This window comes from Struthio camelus, chromosome 3 (assembly GCF_040807025.1).
Source record: "Struthio camelus isolate bStrCam1 chromosome 3, bStrCam1.hap1, whole genome shotgun sequence".
In the NCBI taxonomy this organism is placed as follows: Eukaryota; Metazoa; Chordata; class Aves; order Struthioniformes; family Struthionidae; genus Struthio; species Struthio camelus.
Window position 1 is genome coordinate 116,275,573 of NC_090944.1, and position 26,450 is coordinate 116,302,022.

The 26,450-nt window shown below is 38.9% G+C and overlaps 1 protein-coding gene and 1 long non-coding RNA gene across 12 annotated transcripts in view; one reads left to right on the plus strand and one right to left on the minus strand.

The window, feature by feature from the left end:
* ESRRG (estrogen related receptor gamma) overlaps positions 1–26,450 on the minus strand; it is a 413,394-nt gene that overhangs the window by 341,033 nt on the left and 45,911 nt on the right. Inside the window, exon 2 of one of the 11 annotated variants that reach the window (XM_068939846.1) lies at positions 9,722–9,781. The exons of 9 other annotated variants lie outside the window; for them this stretch is intronic. In XM_068939846.1, the coding sequence (XP_068795947.1) occupies positions 9,722–9,726 (5 nt within the window). In that variant the 5' untranslated portion in view covers positions 9,727–9,781. Of the gene's footprint in view, positions 1–9,721; positions 9,782–16,634; positions 16,659–26,450 lie in introns of those variants that run through there. One more of the 11 variants, XM_068939857.1, reaches the window with a different exon arrangement.
* Positions 1,034–9,432, plus strand: LOC138066593 (uncharacterized). Its single transcript, XR_011139906.1, has 3 exons — positions 1,034–1,146; positions 4,011–4,353; positions 9,195–9,432. It is a non-coding gene; the product is annotated as an uncharacterized lncRNA (long non-coding RNA).

Here is a 26,450-nt window from a genome sequence, read left to right on the forward strand (position 1 = left end):
CCCTTTTTTGTAGCAGGTGAAGATGAAGGAGGGGGAACTTCCTTTTCCTTCTTCATTTCTTGGCAGTATTAACTGAGCAGTGTGGGGAGAGTGACTACGTTAGGAAGTGGGAATGTACTTCTCATCTCAGTCACAAATAAATTACTATGCCAGCTCTCAGGATTCTCACAGGGTATTTGAAACATATACCCCCTTGGGTGGTTACCTTTTGAATGGGCTAGCTTACGCACTCTCCTATTGCATTCAGTTGTAATTTTTCGGTAAGACAAGAACTGCCTTTTTTATACAATATATGGGTTTCTCCTGTAACATAGGCCCCTATTTTGAGCTCCAGAGAAAGGTAACATATCATTTTAAAGGCTAGAAAGAAACTGTGGACATACAACTCAAAAGTTACTTTTCAAGAGCACAATCCTACCTATATAGCTACTAGTATAGAGGTTGTAGAGAGAGGCCAAATCTCTCAAAGAAATAACTACTCATCTACCTTACAGTTTGTGCTAAACATTTGCAGGCAATCAGTAATGCATATAAAACTTGCCTATCAATAGGACTGGTGATGAGTCTGAAAACTGGTGAAAGTTCATCAAACATTTGGTACATCCAGACCAACTTGTAGGTAAAACTGAAATCAAACTACTCCTTCTATAGGAAAGAATTTATAGCAGTAAACAATATTTAATGAACCTATTAAAGGAGACATTAATAAATAAGAAAAAATAGCATCTACTCAATGACTCAGAAATTACAAGAGCAGGCTTAGTCATTTCCACTATCTCCCATGAGTTAATCATACACTTTTCCAACGTTTTCATATATGCCTGTTCTTGCCTGCTGTGCCTTCTTGGCTCAGAAAAACTACTAGCTACTTCTGAATGTGATGGTTAATCATATTTTTGTTACATTTTAGCAGTAGATGAAGAACAATTAGATTTGCAGCTGAGAACAAAAGGGGAGGGGGAGGAAAAAATATGAAAGAAAGAAAAGCTGCCGCCTCTTCAGCCAAATGACTCAGAGGGTGAATGTACATCATCAAGAGACCTCAGAAACCAAATGACTTGTGAAATCTTCAGAAATGCAGACGATACAGCTAACTGCACGTGGGACGGTTTTAATCTCAGATGAAACAACCTTTTCTAACTAACCGTGAGTACTAAGCCATCCACCATCTTAAAAAATCTATCATTAAAAAAATCCTTAGTTTAGTATTTAGGTGAGCACCTGCAGCTTGCTTTCCTTTAAAGAAATTTACCTTACCTTTTTTTATCCCCCCTCTGTTCTTTAATTGTTTGGATACAGACACAGGTGTTTTAGGAGGCAACCGAATGTATGTCATTGGAACATGTAGGCCATATCCTTTGTTGGTGCAGAAACAAAAATATATTTGTTTTCATCAGCTGTGTGTATTTAAAGAATTACCAGCAAAACATAAAACGAAGCACAGAGGTCTATTTAAGGTCTCAGTGTTCCAGCTATTTTTACCAGAGCTACCACAGATTTCAATGGGAATTTTGCATTTTGAATGGTGACAGGAAATGGCTCTTAGACTGGGGTTTAACTGAAAGTTGTGTATGAAAGGAAAAGATGCTCACTGTATGGAAGGCATATGCAAGCTGAATTGCATATGTTAAATTAAAGACATCTGCACTTTGGCAGAATTTGGACAATGACTCACTTATATTTAATTATGTAAAAATTTCAAATGGGGCAAACTCCACTGTAGTGACTCACATTAGTGCTACCACATGATCTTCTGATAACTACATCAGTATATAACTCATGTCGCTGCTGCACAGAGTTTCTACAGAGAAAATGACATATTACCTGACTAGCATTAAAAGGACTCCATGTTCCCAGCAATGACTGGTACATTAAGTAATGCTTCAGAAAGTAGCACATATAGTACACTGAGGTGTTTTTTTCCCTTGACACAGAACTACATATCCTTTAATGAAAATAATTCACTGTCATTCAGAAATCAATTTTCTGTTTGTGCTTTATTTCTTTAAATTTAGATTCCACAAGTAGAAACTTACATCATTTCCTTTTCCCAGGAAGAATTATAGTGCTGCAAATCTCCTCATGCTTTCAATCCAATATGCTCCCATACTACTTGAAAGAGGCAGCTGCCTTTACATGAGTGGCAAAGACACCCTCCATGCCCTCAAGCACAAAACTTTCTGCCTAAGGCTGGCAATAAGGGTATCAGACAATTTCTGATGTTTTGCTTCACAGCTATTCTAGGCCTTTTCTCTGCCACCTCTTGCATCTTGTTTTGCTTGGTTTTGGTGCAGATCATCAAGATGAATTGATTATGCATCTTATGTCAAGCTAACAGCACTGGTGACCTTGAAATATCCACTGTGTACAAAAGCTGTCCTGCATTATTTGCTTCAGATTTTAAAAAGTAGCAGAACACCGTATTACTTACTTTAACGGTCTTAAGAAAAGGGAAGGTCCTTTGCTGATCTATATCAAACCCCTTTTCTGAGCTCTGAGTGTTTCTGCATTTATATCCTGGAGTACCACTGCGTGTTTCTGCATTTATATCCTGAAGTACCACTGTATCACGCTTTCATTAAACATTTGAAAAAAGGATGTCCACTGCACGGCCTTCTAAATACCATTTTCAGGTTTACTGAACAAGCTGACACGATCCTTAAGTAACAAAGAGATTTACAAAAGATGCTTTCAGTACAAAATAAATGTTGCAATGTGACAAATATGGCCTTTGTCAATGCCAGATGCTACCATTGTGTGTGGATGAGGAATATGATGAGTGGGGTGCAGAGGAGAAAGCAATCTAAATTGTGCAATTGGTTATTTACGTTTGTGCAATGTTTTGGCATAGCAATTATAGGCCATTGATGGACTAGTAATCCAAAATGACAGCCTTCCAAATGAGTTCAAACAGCTAGAAAAGCCACTGTACCTTTTGAACAGCTACTCTGGAAGGATAATGAAAAATGTAAGTGATCTCAAGTGGCCTTTGTGTGGCTTAAGTGTGATGTTGGGCTTCGATGTGCTAGTGCAATGTGCTTTCTCCAGCTGAGAGTGGTAAGAAGTAATAAGTGTAGAGAATGCCCGGAGGGAATGCCCAGAGTGAGCGCGGTGCTAAAAGGCATGGGAGAGAAGTCTGACCTCGGAGTGACAGAGCTGATATTGAAATGATTGAAGGTGTTGGGACTGCATGTGTGTAATGGGCTGAGTCAAAAAAACAATGAACAAGAGGAGAGGATCCGTAATATTTTCCTCTTTCTCCCTAGCATCTACCAAAGAGAAAAAGATCCCCAATTGTTCTACACCTCCCATTCACCTTTCACTTATTTTATTGCTTTTTCAATTTAGCTTTTTTTTTGAGGGTTCACATAAAAGTTAGTTTTAAAAATGGAATCCAAATTAAAACTCACTATAACACTTGTTCCTGGGGGTAGAGGTAGACTGCCCAGAGAGTGATAACAGCATCGGTGTTGAGTGATGATTTGGCCATAATAGACATATAGGAGTACGCAAGAGTTCACTTCATCTTTGATATCACCCCAGGGAACCACACCAGTCACAGCTGGTGCAGAGAGGTATAAGACATACTACCTACTCTGTTGGCTCCAAAATTATTCAGTCCAGGGGTTAGTGCCACTGGAGAGCAGCAGAGATGCCCTCATGTCATTCTACGCCACCCAAAGGTGTTACATTGGCATTCATTACAGTTGCCCTCGTCTTCTTTCCAGAGAAGAACTTATGTCCTCTGGAATATGCTATCTGTCAAGACAAAAACTTGCTACTGACATTCAAATAGTACACTAATGAGCATAGGACAAGAAATTGAGTGGGCAGACAAGGTAAGATCTGTACTCAAGGCTTTATTAGGATACCTTAAGGTCAGGATACCTTAAGGTCAGATTCTCTATTGCTTTTCAAACCTAACACTCTAAAAAGCCATGGGAATTCTGTTTTTAAATCATCCTCTGATCCTTTATTCCAATAAATAATTACATCTTACTTGCCTACAGTGATGCTAAGTCAAGCTGTATAGCAGAAGCAATTCACTTCTGTACAGAAATTCAGCACCCTCTGGTGATGGAGAGCACAGTAGTTTGCTGTGACCCAGCTAAGCATCAAAGTGAAGAGAAGGACATCAGAATTAAAGAACATGGGAAAGACCGTTTATTCTAACAAAAGTGTCCATGCACTTCATTGGCTTGAACGTGTTGGAATAGGCATGGGAGCATTCCCAAGATATTTTTTCTTCCATCTCATTCTGGCCGATGTTGGAACCAGTAGCTTTGTTCACGCAAACACTCCTGGAAATACTAGAAGTTTCAAGGCTGCAGACAAGATTTACTTAATCGCAAGGTAAAGCTCAACTTGGAATGGAAGAGAGTTTTGTTTTTGTTTTTGGTTTGGTTTGGTTTGGTTTGGTTTGGTTTGGTTGGTTGGTTGGTTGTTTTTTTTAACGGAAGAGGGAACAGTTTTTTAAAGGCTATCCTATCTAGAGAGAGATGAAAAATGTTAGCACATGACTTTGTGTCTTGTATGCTGTTTGCATATGAGGGTCATTTTACAATTCAGCTCCAACAAATTATTTACTATGGCAGATTGATTTATTAAATATACAACTTCAGGCGGAATCACAGACAGCAGCACTCTATATACACAGAACTCAGCTTCACATTCGGTCACACCTCTTCTAACTGACTGCAAGTATCTCTACAGTATATATCCAGCCTCAAACACCCTTTGGAAATTGATTATCAGGCCCAGCAAACAGCAGTCCTGAATATAGCATCTTTCCATTCAGTGTGATGAAATATACCCCACTGTGTTGTATGTTCAAAGAAGGAAGGGCAATCCTCTCCTAAACCTAGCTTCTCATGAAGCTGCATCCAGTCACCCTTTCCCTTTGCCACAGCCACCTCACTCTGCGCTGCTCTACAAAAATCTACATTGTTATCACCACCACCTTGGAGGTCGACTGTGGTATTTCAATAAAGAGAGAAACTATTGCTTCCTTAAACCACTTGTATTCCTCTTGCTGCAGTCATTTTGGCTCTCTTCTAACAGTCTTGCTTAGCTCACTTTCATACGAATGTCAAAATTCGCGTTTTCTGTGTGCTGTCATCTAGACTCCTGCCATAACACAGAGTTCGTTTTTCCACTAGTTGGTTCACCAGATTAAGCACCCTCCGCCCTCCCCAAACAGAATTTAATTAAAGATCATGAGAAAATCACACACACAAATCATAAAGTTAGAAAATTTCAGGCTTGATTCTGCTTCCCAATTTTACCTGCTCCACATCTCCTCTGTATATAAAAAGGAATGTGAATTGCTTTGGTCACTGAATATCTATTAACATCTTGTGCCTCAGATCCTGTGAGGCACTGAGATGATAGTGAGATCCCCAGCGGCCTGTGAGAAAGAGCCCATGCCTTTCAAAAGCACATCCAACACACAGAAGATGAAGCCTTTTGACCAAATGTTTCTTTACTAAACTTTCTCTCATCAATACAACTCTTACAGCGCAAGGTTTATAAAACATAAGCCAGAACTGTCTCTATATTCATAGCGTACAAGAAAATGTTTCACGGCCTAGGTGAAATTTTCTGAGAAGGCTGTCAGAATGACCATTTAGATAGAAAAAGCAGTTGTTCTCTTTTTTACCTTAGCAGTGGCACTTCCACGCCAAATTTTCTGATGGTGGTATGGAAACAACTGAGACCTTACTGTCTTTGGCTATGAGGTTCAATTTCACATGAAGAACTAACTGCTGCTTATTTTTAAAAAAATAAAAAGCTTAAACTGCCTCTGCAAAGGGCAGAAAAATATCATGAAATTGCCATTTCTCATCACAAGAGTAAATGTGAGGCAACTGTTCATCCTAAGTCTCTCCTGGCAGCAGGTTCTGGAAAGGAGGAGACCCACCAGGTGATCCTCCGCTTCCCCTGAAGCTGGGAGGCAGCCTGGGATTCCACATCCCGAGGTCCACCCTGGCTAAATCATATTCCAGGCTGTTTGTCAGTGCTTCACCCAATTTTTTTTAAAAGGAGAAAGTTACAGAAGGGTCACTGAGAAAGGGGATGTTCCTGCCAACTCACTGGACACATGGTATCACACAGGCAGAATATCACGACTTGTCCAACCTGTGTGAGATTTCCAGGAAAAAAAAACAGATATTGTGGTGCTTACTTGGCTACAGAATTTCTCCTTCTTCCTCAGACAGGGAAAAAAAGTAGATGTTTAACTTTATTGAACTTCTACTGTAGTTTATTCTCTTTTCTTTTCTTTTCTTTTTTCTTTTCTTTTTATGGCAATTCTCCCCTATTAGTTAGACGATCACAATAGGACAGAGAAATGGACTCAAGTCTGATTATTCTGCATTGTAATCTAAATTAAGCTAGTATTACAAATTTGTTTACCCATCTCAGTTGAGCTATGCAGTTTCAAAAGTTACTTGCTGAACATAAACATGTATCCTGATGCTACATTACTCACTATATGCAATAAAATACATTCTCATGCAATACAATAAAACTGAAAAACCAATACATGTTCCTATTTATTGAGAAATTGGACAAAAAATAGCTTATTGTCATTTTTTAAAGACTGAAAATCAATAGATGATGAAAGGTTTTATATTTTGTTACTATTAGGCTGTTGACTCTAGCAATAAGCGAGATATGGATTAGAACTGGAGGAGTAAAGAACTTGTGAGACACATAATTTGGAACTTCTTAGGTTTTTTAGAAACTTAATTCCCACTATCTGTGCAGCAGCAGCCATCTTGGCACCACTGTTATTGAATTAGGGACCCTGAGAGCTAAAAGAATATGTCTTCTCCATTTTGGGTTGACAGAGTGACAGAGCCAGCTGTAAACATCTTTCTATGTGTGAGAGCATTCATAAGCTAAGGGGGCTCTTAAACAGATTTGCATCTGCTAAGGGTCATAAGTGAAGGAAATCTAACATTCACATACATTCACACTCACATTCTGACAATCAAAAATTCCTAAAACAACATAGTGAAACACAGCAGCGCACCGAAGAGGGAAGAGGAGGAATTCCTCCTCTTTCAGCTATTGTTAAGTCTCCATGTTGCAGTAGGTTGTGCTGTGAGAAGCTTGCTTCACAAAGTGCAGTGATGTAAAAGCTCAAAACTTATGCCTTTCCAGTCCTTGTTTTTTCTAAATCCCACCTCTCATGTACATGAATTGAAGCCCCCCAGATGGGCTGCTGAGCGGGCTCCTCAGGTCTTCCCCAATGATCTGTGCAGTCCTCATATAACAAACATGGCCCGAGACTGGATGGAATTTACCAAAGTGTTGACCACTAGAGCAGGTTCAGTTTGATGTTAAATCTGCAAAGACCTTTAGCTCTCCTGTATTTTTGAGCCTGTTGTCCTTGTTCACATATATAAGGTTTTCAACATCTGGGCCCTCAGGGCAGAGGTCCCATTCAAGTCTGTATGTTCCAGCTACTCCATCTACACATGGCTGAGTTTTACCCTAAAGACATAGCTAGACAGATGCCTGGAAAACAGGTTTTAAGCACCTGTTTTCCCAAAAGAAATTATGCCTGGGAACCAGTTTAAAACCTGAATTTTTATATTCGTTAAACCAAAAGCGCACAACCGTGCAGAGGCTGGAAAGGCATTCTTGTTTCACAGTGTAAACATGTTAAAGTGAAATATTAAAAAATACTAAAAATATACTTTAAAAAAGACTAAAAAAAAGTGGTGATAAAAAACACTCAGCTAAACATAAGCACTGCATCAAGAGTCCTTAAATAGTGATCTATGCCAATGCTTTTCTGTGTGGATCAGTAGGTATGATCATTACACATAAACCCAAATATAGATGTTCTACACTGACTATATTTCTAAATGTTGGAACAGAGTTTGAAAGGATGCCAGCCATAAAAGGGAGTTAGGGTTGGTTTAGGATTTCTATTCTTTTTATACATTTGTCAAGCATACAGCAGCTCAGTCTCGCTAGATTGGGGTAATATGGTAAAAGGCTATATTGCTTTCAGATATGCAAATGTACTTCCACCGCACTCCTTGTGAAAGCAGCCAACATCCCTGCACCAAGGGGCCGGGATGCGAAAGACAACTAGTAAAGCCAGCTGATATGCTTGCATCGATGTGCAACTGCTAAGTATTTGATTTTACAAGTGCACAGAGGTATGCAGCCATAAGTCTACAGAAAAAAAAACCCGTGTTCCAAGATCTTGAATGAGACCATAGTGTGCAGAAACTGTCATCTTACTGCTGGCCCTATTAAGGCACTTCTATAATGTGAAGCTTTTGCTTCAAGCTGAGGACAACACAGACATCTGTTATTTTCATACCACAATTTCTTTTTTTTTCCTCAAGTAGAGAACAGCTATTTCTAGAAAGGGGGCTGTTTCCCCATATCCATAAACACACACCAAAATAACGTTCAAGTTGCTTCCGTAAGCTTTTGCTTTTAAGTATACTATGAAAGATAACTTGGATGAAATAATTTGCCCAGAGCTCTGCTTGTCTGGAAGATTTATATAATTTAACTGCAGTTCTGTAAATAATTTGGTTGAGAATGGCCATCAGCATAATTTGGTGCTAGACTCCTGCAATGATAAGGAAATCACTAGCAGACCAAAAGCTGAATCTGAACTGGGTCCTAGTACGTGCAATGCACATTAAAAAAAACAGTCCAAATCTATTCTTTCGGAAATCGCTCATTCATTTTAAAGGAAGACATTGATTTTTGCTTTGGGAATGAACACAAAGAAATTTCACGTTTTCTCTCCATGAGAAAAAGAGCAACCACATATGTTTAACATGCTTCACATGCTTACCTCCGTAAAGAAGTGTGATATTTTTGCACACTAACATCGCAAACTACTGCCACAGCGTAATTATATAATGTAGCATTTTATACACTTTCTGAACTAGCGTATCTTTCACCTCAGTCTCACAGCTCTCCTGCACTGTTACCCTGTAAAATAACGAATACTATTGCCCCGATTTTTAGCCAAGCCTTAACTGAGCCTGCAAGATAAGAGGTACAAAATTGTATGCATGGTACATTGCACTTTTAATCATCTACCTACCTGAAATACTCAAGCAAGTAGTTAGACATCTAAATGTTCCAACTATGAGCTTAAAAGTAATGATTTCTGTGGTACATGACTATGTTGACACTATTTCGAAATTTAGGTTCACATCCACTCTCAATGAAAGTATCACTTCAGCCAACTGCAGATCAAAGATTCTCTAAGTCAGCAGCACAGCCAAGAGCAGAGACTAAGACGTAGCATTTTAGCTGAGAAAAGGGGACAACCAGCAACAGCGGGACACTTCCAATTCATGCTTCACGTCTGAAGAATCATTTTTCCATCAGACATGTCCACAATCAACTTTTCCTTCCTGCATCATCAGATTATAAATCAAGGTATGTTCACTCTGGCTACCAGAAGCCTCCTACGAATTTTGCCAGAACGAGAGGGAAAGGGCAGAGAAAATACATTATATACAAAACAAGCTAACAAAGCCATCCCTCTCTCAGTTCTACTGCAAAAAGGTCTCAAGGAGCAGACACATTTATTATTCTTTTTCAACTGAAAAACAGAGAAGGAAGTGAAGTGGATGGGTTAAAAGCCAGCAAAAAGTACTATAAAAAAACCCACCAGGTATTGTTGCAAGAACCTCTAGATAAGCATCTTAAATCAGGGTAAATTACACACCTCATGCTGGTGACTCGGTCATGGGAAATTATGAAGCTACGTGATGTCTCATTTGTTGTGCTGAAAACAAATGTAAATAAATTACTGAGAGAATCTCATTTACATTTAGAAATTCATCCCGAAGCATGACACGACTGCTGATTTTTTTTAAATGACACTTTGAGAAGAAGTGCCACTATTAAAAACAGATCATCCTCATCTTGGTGAGAAATGTGTGTGTGTTTGTGTGTGCACGTGCGTGTGTGCATGCATGCGCGCATGCCTGAGTGCGTATATATAGATCTTCTAAGGAGACCTTTCAGATCATTGGGAAAAAGGTTTCCTTCACTGTCTGAGAACAAAAATGGCGGTATTCAAAGAAAAACACATCAATCTGTATTCTTCTGTGCGTTTTTCCCCCTCCAGAGTTGGAAATAGAAACACAATGTTATGGATTGGCTGCTGCCAGTTCAACAAAAAGTGCAAATATTAAAATCATAGGAACAGAAAGTCATGTGTGAAAGACACATCTCTCCATCATCAAGTATAATAAAACTTCCCCCTCAAATACATACACAAAAAGCATTTTGCTAAGCTTTTATCTCCCGCATCTCAAGTCTCGCATTTTGAGCTGTCACCAAAACAATTGAAAAAGAGATCCGGGAAGCTGTAAGATTGGGGAGAAAGTTTAAACGTGGTTAGCTAAGCAGCGTACATTCAGGCAAATATCCAAATGCTTTAGAAGCTGTCATTCTCCATCCCGCGTGGGAAGGCTGTGAAGAGACGGACTTGTTCGTATCATGATTGCTCTTATTATTACAACAGTGAAAACACTGCATACTAATGGACATGTTTTCAGAAAGACGCTTGTGTTTGACGGCTTTTTAGATTCTGTGCCTGGCTGTCAGGGGTTCAGGATCTGATACCTCCTATCCCTCTCTTTGGTCCTCAGGAAGAACTCTTAAAAAAGTTTATAACATAGGGGTGAAATAAAACATATTTGCAAATGGGGATATTACAGTGTTCTGCAGTCCCACATACGGCAGCATATTTACATAAGCCTGCATAGGTCGGAGAGTTTATTTGTTAAGGGACAAATAAGCAGGCCATGAAATAATTATTTTTCATTGTGCCCTGCCAAACCTATCCAGCCAAAGGCTAAATTGAGCTGCTATTGTGATTATTTGAACTGTGGAGCCAAAAGTCTTCACTGCAAAGCATCCCAGCTGTCCTAAATTTTATTCTGATGGCTAGTTTTCACGCTAGCTTGAAACTTGCCAAAAATGCTCCACAAAACAGGCAGGCGGAAGGCTTGCTTTATCCAGACCTACATCAATTACTGATTTAGAGCTGTTCTGAGAACTTGATTATTAACAAATCACATCCTGAAATTGTTATGACAAGATTCACATATGCAAATGGCAAGCTGCTCATATGTACACAGATAGCAAAAGAAATTAATACAAAGATTCCCAGATTTATTTATGGTTATTTCCTATTGTGCTTTACTGCAAATTAGCCACTAAAAAAGTTAAAAGAAACTGAAGAAATCCAGCTGCAGCATCAGAGCTTTCCCATACAGTGACATGGAAACGCGCAGGCCATAACCGATCGCTGTACTTCTGCCTTCTCCCATTTCCCTACAGAAAAGGATCTACTAGTGTCTTCTGGCCAGAATCAGGGGAAGCCAAACAACCACAGCCGTCCTCAGGCAGCACATTTTGCCCGCACACCAAGGAGCAGGTGGGATTACCCCGAGAGCAGCTCAGATCAGACGCTTGGCGAGGATATTTCATACTTTAAACAAGGTAGATGGCAGGGGAGGGGGAACAACAAATAAGTTTTAAACCTCATGCTTCACAGCTTAAATTAATCCATAATAGCGAAAGATTAGGATGAGACTCCATGTAGAGAGGAGATTATCCCATGTCTGCCCATTGTGAGGCTCTTAACAACTTTCTTTGAGGCATCTGGGGGTTGGTCACTGCTTGAGACAGCATCTGAGGTTAGAAGGATCTGAGGAACGATTCATTTCATTCTTTCCACATTTCTATTTAAATAACTAAGACACAAATTAAAGTCAATGAGGCTAATTTTTTTGAAGAGATCAGAGTTATAAATAAATGAAATGCCCATCGTTTAGAATCAAGCTGTATGTATAGCAACACTAACAAGACAAGTGTGTCTTGCTGCAGCTGCCCTCCTTCTCCTCAATACCTCCTACTATTTTTTATACTGTTTGTAATTTCACTGTAATATCCTCAGGGCAGCAACCACCCCACATTTACACATGAATTAGAACAACACCTAGCACAATGGCATACCAATCCTGATTGGACCTGGACTGCTCCTGGGAATGCTACTGGGAATGCTGCTATAAAAAGAGCTCATAAATGTATATAGCACAGCACAGGAACACACACACATACCTTTTATCACACTTAACATCACTGGAGTGTTAACTCTTTATTTTCCCAATAAAACTGCAGATGGTCTCATTTATTTCTCAGCTCCATGCTGGCTGCAGGATAGGCAGCTAAGATTCAGTATACGTTCACCAGTGTACTCTGTGAAGTTAGACATTTACTTTGGATGTCTGTATTTAATATTTAATACTGTGACAGAAATGTTATGGAGTCTCATTACAGATGTAGAGGCATAAGGCTGAATCTTGCCTAGGATTTGCATGGAGGCTGACCTGGCTGTAAGCTGAGGACTTTCGAGCTGGGGAATCAAAGGAACCGCGCATCAGTGTCAGCCACATCCTTTATGTGCATTGGTTACAGATCTACTATGTTAACTGACTAGCGCAAGTTTCCTTCTAATTTCGCTCCTTTCTTGGGAGGCACTTTTGACCTCTGAGCCAGTATGTTAGTATGTTCTAGAATCTGAAAGTTTGCATATAATAAAATAGGGTTTTTTTCCTGGCATTTCAGATATAAACAACTCCCGCACCTACTGTTAGTTTAATTTAGTAGTCAATCATTTTATTTTTAACTAAAAAATTAATACGTAAAAAGATCAAAAATCTTTATTGACATATTTCCGTTTTTCCTAACAATTCTGACATGTCGATTATTTTGCCTGAAGGACCATGAATGGCCAATATGGTTTATAAAGAAGAAGGGAAGAAGGAAGGGAGCGGGTGCAGGTATGGTGGCAAATCAATAAATGACTTGAGTACATGCATAAATTTGAGCATCTGAGCCCCCCTTTGGGGTTAAAGTTCTGTGGTGGAGTCAGTTATTCCAACATACAATATCTGAAAAAATGGAGGCAGTAGTGAAAATGTGAAACATATCAACAATTCATAATTAGACCGGAATATCCACTTGCCTAGACCTGTATTCTGTGTTTGTATAGCACCAGCAGCCCACCCTAAAAATCTACCTTCCAGACTATGTCTGCTAGCAGCCATATTAATCTGGCTCTCTCTAAAAATAAAAAAAAGTAAGAATGACTTTTTGCTTACTAGCACTTGTTGGACCTCTTATTTAGTAGACTAAAAGTCCTAAGCTTAATCAAATTCTGTGGAAAATTCTAGCTTTTTTTTTCTCTGACTTCTGACGATTGGTAGCATTACAGAGCCTTAATGTGCTTTTCCAGATTATCTTGCACCCAATGCAAGTTTTGTCACTGACATATATACAGAGAGTTTCTGCCTCACGGCAACATTACCTTCCTTTTTAGATATCCTCAGTTTGACCCCTTCCGCTTCTCTGTGCACTGCCTGCAACTTGTGACTTAACTTTCATTTCATTTGCTCAATGCACACAGACCACTAACCTAAGCAAACCCTATGCAGCGTCACACTACCATTCTGCAGTAAAGATCACTCAGGATTGATCTCCTTACTTCTGCAGAGACAGGCAGATACAGTGGTCTGTATAGAACAGGCTATTGACAACACCGCATGCACTCGGTCGCAGTCAGATATGTGACAAAGTCCAGAGAAATCCTATTAGGGAATAATACAAATGACAGAGCTTAAAGAGTACAGTTAGCTCCTAATTAAACAACCCATAAATCTGTTCAGAACTTGCAGAATTTATCACCAGAAAAAGAATCTCAAGACCTTTCAGAGTCTCATTTTAACAGACCTGTTGTCCGCTAAACCAACAACTCTGTCGGTTACAGATGAGATATTTCACCAACTTAAGTATTATTAAAAGATGATTATGCACTGAGCTTTCCTGAAATTGTGTAACATTTGCATGGTATAACACATACTGTTACTTGTTCACTGCAGTCTGATTCAAACTGCTATAAATATGTTTGCCCTTTCTGCTAAGCCTGCCTAAGGGATTAGCAACCCCCCAAAAGTTCAGTTGAATATTAACTGCATTAACTTTGCAGACTGTAACATACTGTTACACTCAAACAGCCTACGGTGCAGTATGGATGACTTGCTTAATAAAAAATGTTTTCATGCAAAGCCCTACTGCTAGAAAAAAGAATCTGCTCTGTCAAAGGGGATGACCTCTTCCATTTAACTTCCTAAAGTAAACAAACAAAAGGAAGAGTCTTTACAGTGATGTCCAGAGAAACACTTATCATTTTGTCTGTCAAACCAGATAGATTTTTCTTTGCAATATAGCACCAGCTCCACTCTCTGTTAGAAATGTAAGCCAGTTCACCAAAACTGTGTGAAATACAGTAAAAAAGTGTCACCTCCTGTAGTAGTGTGAAGTTAAAAATCAGAAAAGAAGTATGATGGTTTGCTTACTGATTTTCTTAAATAAGTAATGCTTTGCATTCCACTTCCCATAAAAAACGCATGTGCAAAAAGATTTTCCAGCATGATGTACAGTGGTAAAGACAATCAAAAGGAACAGAAAATATTTAAAAGTCTGAAAAGAGAGAGTTGCTAGGACTGTAAAAGAGACAGAACTGACTTGGTAGCTAACGCTAACAGTCAAGGAAGAGCAGATCCTTAAAACTCCTAAGTATAAAGCTCACAGGCAGAGGCAGAAAGGTACCTGACAGCGTCTGATCAAAAGATGAGGAAAGGGAAGCAGAAAGAGGAAAATGAGAATGTCTGGAACAAGTTTCTGAAGGCTGCAAGAGAGAAAGTGGGATCAGCGGAGTTGCTTGAGGTAACCAGTAGGTTGTTAAAATTACTTCTAAAGATTAAAAAAAATACTCTTTCATTTTCTAATTACAGTGATACAAAAATATAGAACATGTCTATTATCTACTGAAAATGAAAATAACATAATATATTTCCTGTACTTTCATAAAAATAAATAGAGGAAACTTTCACTGTGTTGCTGTGGGATAACACACCAACTCTCAAAAAGAAGACCTTGATACTGAAAGCCACAGTGAAACCTTTCTCATACATTCTTTGAGAAACATGTATATTTCAATTTGTAAAAATTCACGCTTTCCCATATAAACAGCCTTGGGTATAATCAGAAACCAAATCAAAACTTTAAGAATTAGAACTCATATTTCTTCACAATGCTGTACACTTATTTGTTTCTGCCATTCACGAACACCATTACATTGTCTAGAAATGGAGGTCAACAATAGATGTCGGTAATTATGCAGGAACTTAAACTGCAAACTGCAAGCCTCAAATCACAGCATTAAACTGGAATTAAAGCTTTACAAGGAAAGTGAAATGTTTCATTCCCTGCAATCAGCTCTTTCCCTCCCTATACACACACACACAGGTACGCACGCACGCACGCACGCATGCACACATGCACACCTGCTACCCACCGGCCAGATGGGACTGAATTTTCCTGAATCAGATCTTGGATTTTTAAGCTCAGCTTGAGTTCAATCGGATTTCAAGACATCAAAATATATTACTATCTTGCATAAAAAAAATTATAGTGGTGTCTAGGAATTTCTAGATTCAGTGCTCTTGGCACATTTAGAAATATATTAAAGTATTATTACTGCCCTAGATAAACTAATACAAATTAATAAAATGCACCTTTGCAAAAATGTGTACATTTAATGCCTGAAAAAAAGGAAAAAGCTTATTTTATATCATCAGTATGGTAAGTGATACTGGGAACTCAGCTAATCAGCAGTGACCAATACTATTTTTAAAAAGTCCATAAAGGCAATTTCAGCAGTCCAAACCCACTTAAAGATTGTACGAACTAGCCCTTAATGCACATGTATCATAAAATATTAACACAACACACATGTTTAAAAAAATTGGGAAGCATTATATTCCTAGAGAATTTGCTAAGCTTGCTTAATGTAACATTTATCATCAATAAAGTTTTTTGCAGTTAAGAGACCTCTAACCTGCTCCTTGGAACAAGGTCTTTATCTCTCTGTTCCAGCAGTACAGCTACACTGGGTATCTATTTCTTGCATTTCAGTGGGTTGGTTATAAGTGGCAAAGTTGCATTTTTAATTGGGACGGGCCTCTGAAGAAGTCTTTCTCCATCTAGGTCCTGAAACCTATTTGAGGTTTTAAGTGGGTTAACGTGTGCACGGCCAGCAGCAGGATGTTCGTAGTGGGAACGTGGGCATCTGGAAGCTGCTCCCTGTGGTGTTCCGCCAGAGCCTACGTCTGGCAAGCTTCGAGGCACAAAAATGCAAGTCCTATTTGTTTGGCCAGCCTTGGACTGACCTTTAGTCATAGCAGGGAACAGGAGTTTTGTTAGTGAACGGAGAGTTCTGGTCTACACATTTTTAAATTGATTATTTTATTGATGTAAAGTGCCCAGGTGCCCTCATGACAGTCACTAATATAGATTTTGAAAATAAAATTAATTAAGAGCCAGACTGGACCACCTTTACTGTCATCATGTAGTATCCTGTTCTACAAGTAATAATGCTATCACCACAAGTATAGTGTTTTTAGAGTATTTCATTAGATCTCAGAACACTTTACTATGGAGGTCAAGATCGCTGTCACCTATCTCCACACACACACATACACACACTCACTCTTCTCTCCTACCTTACAGAAGGGGAAACTGAAGCACAAAAAAGAAAACTGACAAAAGTCCATGCAGGAAGGATAGCTGTGTTTCCCGAGTTGCAGCACTGGGCTTTATCCCTCCCGACCATAGCACGAGCACGACACAGGATGAGTCTGAGCAGGAGCAGAGCAGCCTGGAACACGACCTAAACTGAATTACACTCATCCAGCCCTTGAAATGGTTCCTCATTAGCTGCGGGTTAATGGAGTCCCAATGAGTAGTGTTATTTTCATCCCCTGCCTACTGAACACAAAATTCATTTGCAAATATCCTGTAAAATACTGCAAAGCAAGCCAAAGAGATATGACAACATAAGAGGCATACTATTTATGGAATGCACTTACCGTCATTTAGAAAAGGAAGCTGACATGAGCAACAGCCTAAATTTAGCAACACATTTAGTTTTTATTCACTAGTCACAATGACAACATTTTAGAAGGATACCACACACCTTGTGCACCAAAAGCTTCCACTGAAATCAAGACAGACTTTGATCTGAAAGGAATTCAGTATCAGCTCCTTAATGAATACAACGCTGAGTTAAATTAAGGCAATCACCATCTTGACTTTCTATTCCAAGTAGATATAAAATTACATTGATTGCAGGAAATGGTGGCATTCAAACAATATTGCAATGGCCAAAGCCTGAAAGCTATATTCATTGTCGAGCTAAAGTAGGCTTTCAGAGGGTACCATCTGATTTGAGGGGAAAAAGCATCTAGAAACCACATATTTTCAATTAATAGTTTAAAAGGCACAGAGTAAAAAAGTAAAAACACTGGTCAGTATGCCACATGCCACTCAAACAAGTCTGTGCATGGAGATGTATATACTGTATATATATGGGGGAATGTATATTTGATTTTTTTATTATTATTTTTACAGGGAGGCTGGGCTGATAAGGCCACATTAGAGATAGAGAAAGATGTGATATATTTTTGGACCAGCCTGAGAATGATCTTTTATCCATGCTATCTTTAATTCAGAAGTCATTTCAAATCACCAGTGCTCAAAGTTAAAACTAGTTCTGTTGAAAAACTCAGTAAGAGAATAAATTCCAACCCTTACCTTTGGCACCTTAAAGACTTTTGGCCATGACTTACCTGTATAAATAGAAAGAACTAATTTACTACAGAAATGCCCATGGGCAAACATGTTCTGGCTAATGAAGTGTTCAGCTTTTGCATGATTAACCAGCTGGTGGGGGTGGTGTAAAAATCACAGGGCATAAAATAATAAGAGAAATTGATTAGCAGCTCTCTTTTAAAGCCCTCTATGAAAAATTTACTTATTTTCACTCAGTAGTTTCGAAAGTGACTGTACAGAAAGATAGACTCAAGTGACTTACCAAGGAGCCAGGCAGAGATGGCACCAGGCACTCACTCTATCCAGACTTGCATTGCAGAAAAGTTCAAGCAAAAAGAGAGGTACCAACCAGCTCTATGGCTGCATTACTTACACAACAGGTCTTGCCACCTGTCCTAAAGGTAATTTTCTACTATATTGCGAAAGACATTATATAAAGTTAAGAACTATGATTGTGCTTTGAGTCAGTTTGATTTTTTTCCCCCGAGCACCTTATTTGGCTACAACTACTACTATGGGACAATTCACTAAGAAATACGTACGCTTGAGCCAAAATATTGATATGCTACTCAGAAATAATGCACTTACTTACACATTTAGGTGACGCTATGTACAGTAGGTGGGTTTTGTGCTCGCCAGGGACAGAAGTCCCCTTGCCCTTCCCATCCTATAAAAGGGTTTTCTTACAAACACACATGCTTTGCCCTCAAAATAGGACCTAATTAGGATACAAGCACTCTGCAGACAGGTCACGAAAACAAATATATCATTAACTATCCCTTAAACCAAGGCAGGTTATACTGGGGTAGTGTCAGTTCATACACATTTGTTCTATGTTTCTTCATTTGGTGTGTTCAGCTGGCATGTAATAGTCACTTTAAGGAAGAAAAATATGTATTTTTATGGAACAGAATTACTTCAGAAATATCAAACAGCTTAGTAAATAAAGATATTCAGCGGTAATAAAATACGAAGCTGCAAAAATTTAAGCTACTGATTACTCACAACAGGCTGTAGTACTCGTCACAGTCCTCTTTACCTTTGCTACATCTATAGAAAATGCATGTTTTACATCTATTTACAGACTTTTAAAATTTGTTTTATAACTACATACTACTGGAGAAGGAGGTAAAGGATCTGTACCTCATGGGTTGCAGTGTGCTCCAGCTCAAGAATGCAGTTGTAACTTAGATCCTGGTACTTCATGAACTGGGAATCTATATTAATATCCTTTGGCAATACGCTAGCAGTCGCTCTATGTCCATGTTTGATTTCTAACCACAACCAGATATTGCCTCCTGCAGCTTTCCCTCCCCTTTCCAGGTACCTGGATACGAATTCAATTCGTTGAATCATACTGGTATATTATGCACATGTGACTCAAGCTATTCAATTACTCCAAATGCTTCTTTGAGAGGAGAATCCATTTTACGTGGAACGAGAGTTACTAGAGAAGAACCAAAACAGAGCTCTGAAGCACTTTTTCCTTCTTTCCACAACTCCTCCATTTAAGAAAGTGATAACTTTCTTAGGAACACTACATCCCTTTAAACACACTACAAGAGAGATTTTTCTATGCTGACTCCCTACAGCAGCCAGGATGATTATCCCGAGAGCACACACTTCGCACACACACACACCATACGCTCCAACCAAAGATTCACACCAAAGATGACTACACACACATTCCACAGAGGTTTTCCTTTTTTATTATACAAATCTGAGAAAGCTTGTCAGTAACTTTATGGTTACTCTAGCCTTCTGGCATCAAAGATCTCCTGAAGTTTTTGCGTATTTTTGAGGGCTTTACTGGATAGGTGGATTTTTCCACGCATGCATAGTTCTTGCTTTCCAGCCCCCCTTAACCATTTGGAAGCATTTCTACATATTAACACCTAGGAAAGTGGGCATAGAGCTGACACAAGCAAACAAAAATAGAGGAAAACTGATAACACTGGCATGAAGTGATATTTCCCTCAGTACCTCCATTTGGAAAGTACTCTATTTTCTCCAACTAGAAAACACAATAAAAATAAGTTTCTAGTTAAGTAAGAAGTGGCACTAAATTCTTCCTGAGTCTAAATTTTGTGGTTATATTTGAATCATGGGAAATTTCTAAAATATCAGCTATTTCTAACCCTAATCAACTGGGACCATGATAACATTAAGGCTTGTAAACCTTGTTTGAAGCTATTTTCAGACATGCTTCCAGCCTAATACAGTTGCAACATGATTTATTATTTGCATTCATACTTGCTAAGAAATTGTGCTGTGGACTATCTAAGTAATAATTCTAGCTAGCCTATTTGTTCAAATAGTAATTAAAAAAATTCTTTTTGCCACAGAAAGTGTATGCTTCTTGAAGTCGTAATGTTTTAAAGGAAAGTCAAGAAAATAGTTATGAGGCACAATTATTTTATGGATGCAAATAAAAGGAATTCTTTGGACCTGTATATTTTACTCAAAACTTTTATTTAACTGTTTATTTGGGTACTTGGTAAGCAATCGCTTTGGAACAGACCCACACTGAGTATGTGCTATGTGCTTTGTGGAAGGGCCAAGCATGAAATTCAGGCTATGGACTTCTGGTTTATCTCCAAAGGACACACATACACAAAGGTATTTAGGTGTATCTATTTAGGTATATCCACTGAGGTCAGCTCTCAGTGAAATTATTGGAGAATAAGCACCTTTGAGGACAGAGCTCTTTGACATTAACACGGACCTCCTAGTTTGGATCTAGCTCTTAGCTGGACACAAAACATAAAAAAGATTTCGTTCCGTGGCCTCCTTCTCCTTCCTCATATTTGGAGTCTTTTTAAGGTTGACCATGGTCTGCAGTAGAGGACACTACAGCCAAAGAGGCTGGTCTAATTAACAGGAGTTTTTCATACTAATTACTAACAACAGGAGCATAAAGCAATCAATAGGACACCTTATGCCACTAGCGCTTAAGTTTGCTTTGACTACCACTGGTTCAGCTATACCCTTGAAGCATATTTCGAGGGTTCTTCCTGATGCCCTCCCATGCAGCATAAATTTTTAGTGAGGCTAATCTTTCCTATTATATTAGAAATTAGTAAGCAACATTGTTAGCCTATGTGAAGCAGCTAAAAATTGGGTGTACAGAGGAAGTATTTTGGAGGAAACGAGCCAAAGTCTTTTTTTTATAAAATGTTCTGATTACACCTCCGATTTAAAGCCAATGTAAGTGATTATATACATATTTTATATATATTATATATATATATAACATGACTGTTGAGCAACATGGTATGATATTCACTCAGCTGCAAAAAAAATTGTATGCAGACTTGTATAGCACGCACGTCCCACTCAAGATCAAAGCGCTCCACGTTCTGTTACTTCACTACACGTGCAACTATTTATTTCTAACTTCACAGAAACAACCCAACACTTTAGATTTTAAATTGTTTCTGAGTAACTTGCTGGTGGACTGCTGGCAAGAAAGTAATATGTTTTAAAAGCAGATAAATACATTAAACCTATAAACCATCTTCTCCAATATACACACCAAAGTGCTAAAATTAGTTACTGGAATTTCTCCTTTGGGTGCCAGTTTAATTTGAGTCTTGTTCCAAATGACCACTAACCAAAGATGCTTCTGACTTTGAAATAATCTACAGCTACTCAGTAAAACCTACCGGTTGATTCAGTACATGCTACCCCCTCTCAAATCATCACATAGTTGTAATCTTTTTTTAAAACTGCACTTTTGCTCCAGTGTCCTGAAACTAACTGTACCAACACAAAGAACTCATATGCCCTCTCAACCCCCATTGGAGGTGACAAGTGAGTCCTTCTAAAATTGCAGACAGGCTGTCAAGTGCAAGTGTTTGTAAACAAGTTTGGAAATGTTTCTAATTATAGGCCATAAGAGTTAAAATTAGAAGTCCAATCCGCTAGCTTTAAAAAAAGAACTTCCAAAAGGGTTCATCTAAAGCAGACCAACCAATGGTGTTTAATTTAGTGGCAAGAGCAGAATTTCTGTGAAGAGTGGTTTACTGCTCTTCATCAGGCTTTCCACTATGAGTTACAATATTTAAAAAAAAAGAATTTGATAAGAATTTTCATTTGCTGTCATACTCTGATACTGTATCTTTGAATCTGCAATCTAAAAATACCCTATTCAGAGGTTGCCTGCATTTCATATGCTTAAAAAGAAGGGGGAAAAAAGGTCTCAAATATTCCAAATCTGTCTTGTTTGCCAACGTGACAGCTCAGCTTTTATGTGGAACTTTCCCCATTGACTCTTCTGCAATTCAAACTGGCCATCTATGTTTGAAGGAGCCTTGCTTTTGTGGATGAAGCTCTCCCTGATAACCTCACCTACTGCAAATCTTAGCTCACGCTGCCCTGGAATAAAGCATGGACGGATGAAACTGAGGGCAGAAGTGATCATACAGCTCTGGCTGATGCAGATGTCAGGGCACTGTTACTGAACTAGTGGTGTCTCAGTCTTGCTTTCACCACTCTGGTGTGGAGACTAGAAACGTAGCTCTAAGAAGCTACATGTTTTGACCCACACCTCAGATACAGGTTGGAGGGAAGCTAATCCTGCAGTCCTTCTACACCCCAGACTGAGTTTATACTGTATTATGATGACTTTGACCAGGCAAAAAGATAGACTTTATCTCCACAGACGCTTTGGGAGAAAGTAGAACTTTTACCAGACTCAAGAGAAGACGGCTCTCTTTTTCAGGAAAGGACAAAAAAAGGTTAATACTGGAATTTCCTTGTCTTTACATTACCTCCTAAGGGAAATAGAGCAGCCCATTTGAGCATGGCAGACTAGCTTCAGCCACTTACAAGTGAGCAAACATGAAATAATCTCAGAGGGCCTTAACAGCCTCTCTTCAAGCAAGGGGTTCATTGCTGCACCATCCTGGAACAGCAGGTGAAAGGGAAATGGATTCAGAGAGTCACAGCCGCCTCTTTGCCTTCCACCACCACTCTGGACAGGCTGAATGGCTGAACCATCCCTTACTGCTGAGCATGCTGGGATGAACCAACAGCAAGGACCTCCTATGGGAATGAAGTAGGACTGTTACTGCTGAGCTAATTCGTCTTTCATTCCTCTGCTCGACACCTACAGTGCAGAGAGGGGTTGGGGGAGCCCAGAGGAGTAACTAGCTCTTCTGGTCCCTACACAGCCAGGCTGCTCTTTTGCTAGAATATTAACATGATTCAGAGGAAAAGCCCAAACCTATCCCCTTTAAAAACCAGAGAAGAGAACACATTGCCATTGCCCCATCACTGTAGCGAGCTATTTCACAGTATTCCACCACCTAGCCCTTCCTTTTTTTTCCATTCCCCACCCACACCTTTTTTTAGGATTCTCTCTGTAAAAATAATACCAGTTTCCACAGTTTTTCTGGATAGTATTTTGGAACCCATTGCCTTCAACGAATGTGATCTTACCAGTTTAGTGCATGCCTTGTACTTAGCAAGTGCTATGCTGTATCAGGATGAACTTACGGACATGTGTGCAAACTAGGTCCCCTGCAACTGGCACTTCCTTTGCTGCAAGCTATGGATATGATCTGGAATTGCTTATCACTTGAACCTAGCCCTTTTAAAATTATTATTATTACTGATGTAAGCAAAGGATGAAGAACCCCACCCAGCTCTTCTCTTCAGTGAAGGGACTATAGTAACTGGGAGGAAAGCGAGAGCACATCTCACCTGCTTCTGACAAAGGCAGGTGGGACCCCCCCTCTTTTCCCTGGCGTGGGTAACTACCTTCCCCCTTCCTTGGCTGGTGCAGTGAGAACTCCCCCTCCTGTTTCAGTCTAATCAATGTTATTTACTGGAAGTGATGCCCGAGTAAAGAGAGCAGGTTCAAAGGCACTATCAACGAGCTACGATTCCTGCTAGAAATTGGCACTAAATTTTATTCTCTGAGGGAGAAATATTAGTATCACTCACATTAAAATCTATGTAGATGTATTTATTTATTAAATATGGATATATGTGCACACCTACACCTTCATATAGTCTGATGCATATATACTGTACGGAGTCAACATATATGTATATAGATGCACACACACATCCCATTGCAAACCTTTAATGCCAGTAATCCCATCTTTGTCTTTCAATTCAAAGTAAGTAGAAAAATTATTAGTTTCTACAAACCCATTTAACCTCTGAGGCATCTAAGTTTTTGCATGTACCTGTACTGTGTTCAGTTGGAATAACATTTTTTCTAAGTGAATATATGCTGGAACCGTGTTTGCAAATTTAAAAAACCCAGGCTTTTCTTTGGGTATATAAATATTTTAATTAACAATATGTGTGTATTTAGGAGATTCAGCATCAAAGTCTAGATCAGAGAGGGCAATTAACCCGTTACAGTTTTAAAAGATATTAGATAAAAGAAAATACATTTAGGAAATGCCTAATCAGACACCAATTAAATAGCTGAGTGCTGAAAGTCTCAGATAGAGACATATTTCAAATATTTTCTGTGTGTTCAAAATGAAAGCATGTGATACGTGCACAATTCTACCAAAAATAGCTGAAAAATACTATAGGAGAGTGCCTGCTGGGCTAGTTATAAAAGTAAAGCATAATCCATTAACCACTAATTAGGAGCATCAAAAGTAGACTTTGCTGCAATAAGAGCTGGCCCCTAAGTAGATGTTTCTATAACCATTTAAAGGCACAGGGTTTCTCCAGTTGCTGAGAACGGAGCTTGGATGGTTTCAGCATAAAGGCCATGTGAAAAGAGACCATGGCACTTCGCCATGTTACCCAGCTGTTTTCTAAATATGATGACAGGTGCCATTTTTTCCATTTGATCGTGGAACGTAATACATCTTCAAACAAATTTTCTCCAACTAGCCTGGTGCAGTTATATTTCAGAGCTTCAAATATAAGAATGTTGTTTCTCTGTCAGACACATCTTGCACAGTCTTTTGCAGATATTTCATTATCTGCCTTTTTTCTTAAAGTCGATTTTTGTTATACATATTATTCTGCCTTTTAATACTATTGAAGGAGGGAAAGAATAAACACTTGGCCAAATGATTTCATCCTGAATGAGTTATTTAAAAAAAAAAAAAAAAGGCAAGCTAGTACTCACAGTTTGACTTCATTAACTTGCTTTGCAATAAGGAAGGATTTTCTTCTTCTCAGTTCTCTACTTCCTAAAGGATGAGAAGTAGCCTCATATATTCTCCTTTTCTTTGTCTAATTAACTAACCAGTCAAACCATACTCCTGTACAATTCCTGAAGGATGAAGTTGCCCATCACAAAGCCTTAGGGGGTAAGGGCAGAAAAGGTAAAGCTGAAAGAAATGCCAATACCACAGCTCCCTGCAGAAGTAGCCAAGAAACAGAAAGTGGTACTTATGGACAGGAGCAACAAAGAGAACATGCCCTGAAATGGCTGACCGGCTTCAAATCTGAGCCATGCTAGATTTAGAGCCAAAGTTAGCTTGGCTACCTCCAGGGCCTGAGTGGCCCTGAGCAGTGGGTGATGACAGGATATAAGGCAGCCTACATAACTTGAAGAATCAGAAAAAAAAAAAAAAAGCAGATATCTGTTTTAACCTATTAAAAAAAGGGATATAGTTAATTTGAAGGAAAATAGTTCAGGCTGACATTCTGGGCATTTTTCATCTTTACATGGACTGACCAACTAATACAAAAAGGAAGACAGTTTGTGTGGGACAGGAAACCATGGCATTTTTTTCCACTTTGCCCTATTTTCATCAATAAATTCAGAAGCAGCTTGTTTGTTTCTTTCTTTTAAAATGATGCAACAAGGATCCATTAAACAAGCTAAATAATCATTTTCTGAAATGAAACACCTAAGAAAAAATAAAAAAATGAGTAATAGAAATAACAAAATGATATTTAGATTAAAACAACATCTCAAATTTTTGTTAACCCTAGTAAAAGCTTTTATAAGGTAGGTTAGTATTTTTGCTTTCATTCTGTGTATAAGAAAACAATCATAAAATGCCCTAAAGCCACGGAGGGAGTCAGTGTCAAAGACGTGATTAGCAGTTCAGAAGTTATCTGATTCAGGTCACATGGTGTTCCAAAAAACATACCTAAATATAGCATGCAAGAGATCTGCACAAAGAGCAATCCCATCATGGGAGCGAGCTAAAGTCTCCTTTCCACTAAATTAATTAGGGTTATTTTGAGGCAACCAAATGAAAGCTATGAGAACAAGCAACCCATACCATACTCAGCTCTGTAAGAACAGATGTCTCCAGTGTTGAAGAGCACAAGTTTGCAGCACAGCAACATAGGAGAATACTGTGGAGTTCCTGAGGGAAATCCTACATTGCACCAATGGTACTTGCATCAACATGGGAGGTAGGTGGAGGGCATGATGTGACTGAATTATGGGATACAACTTGGTAGGGAAGAGAATGATCCTTCCGGTAAAGGGATTGGCAGGTAATGTAGGCGTAACTATTCAGGCAGCAAGCCAATACTTACGCTTCTTCTATAACTGTTAACAGCAGTCATTCTAACAAAGAAAACAAGCACTTTTTTGGAAAGAGAAGGTCAATGCAAATGATGTCCTAGGCAAACAAGACTCTGGGAAAAGCTAACGCTTATGAAGGCAGCATGGAAAGAAAATACCCTCTTGGAACACATTACCTCTGAAAACCTGCTATTTAGCTCCTCCATTAGGACTGTCCCTTGCCAGGGATGAGAATTTT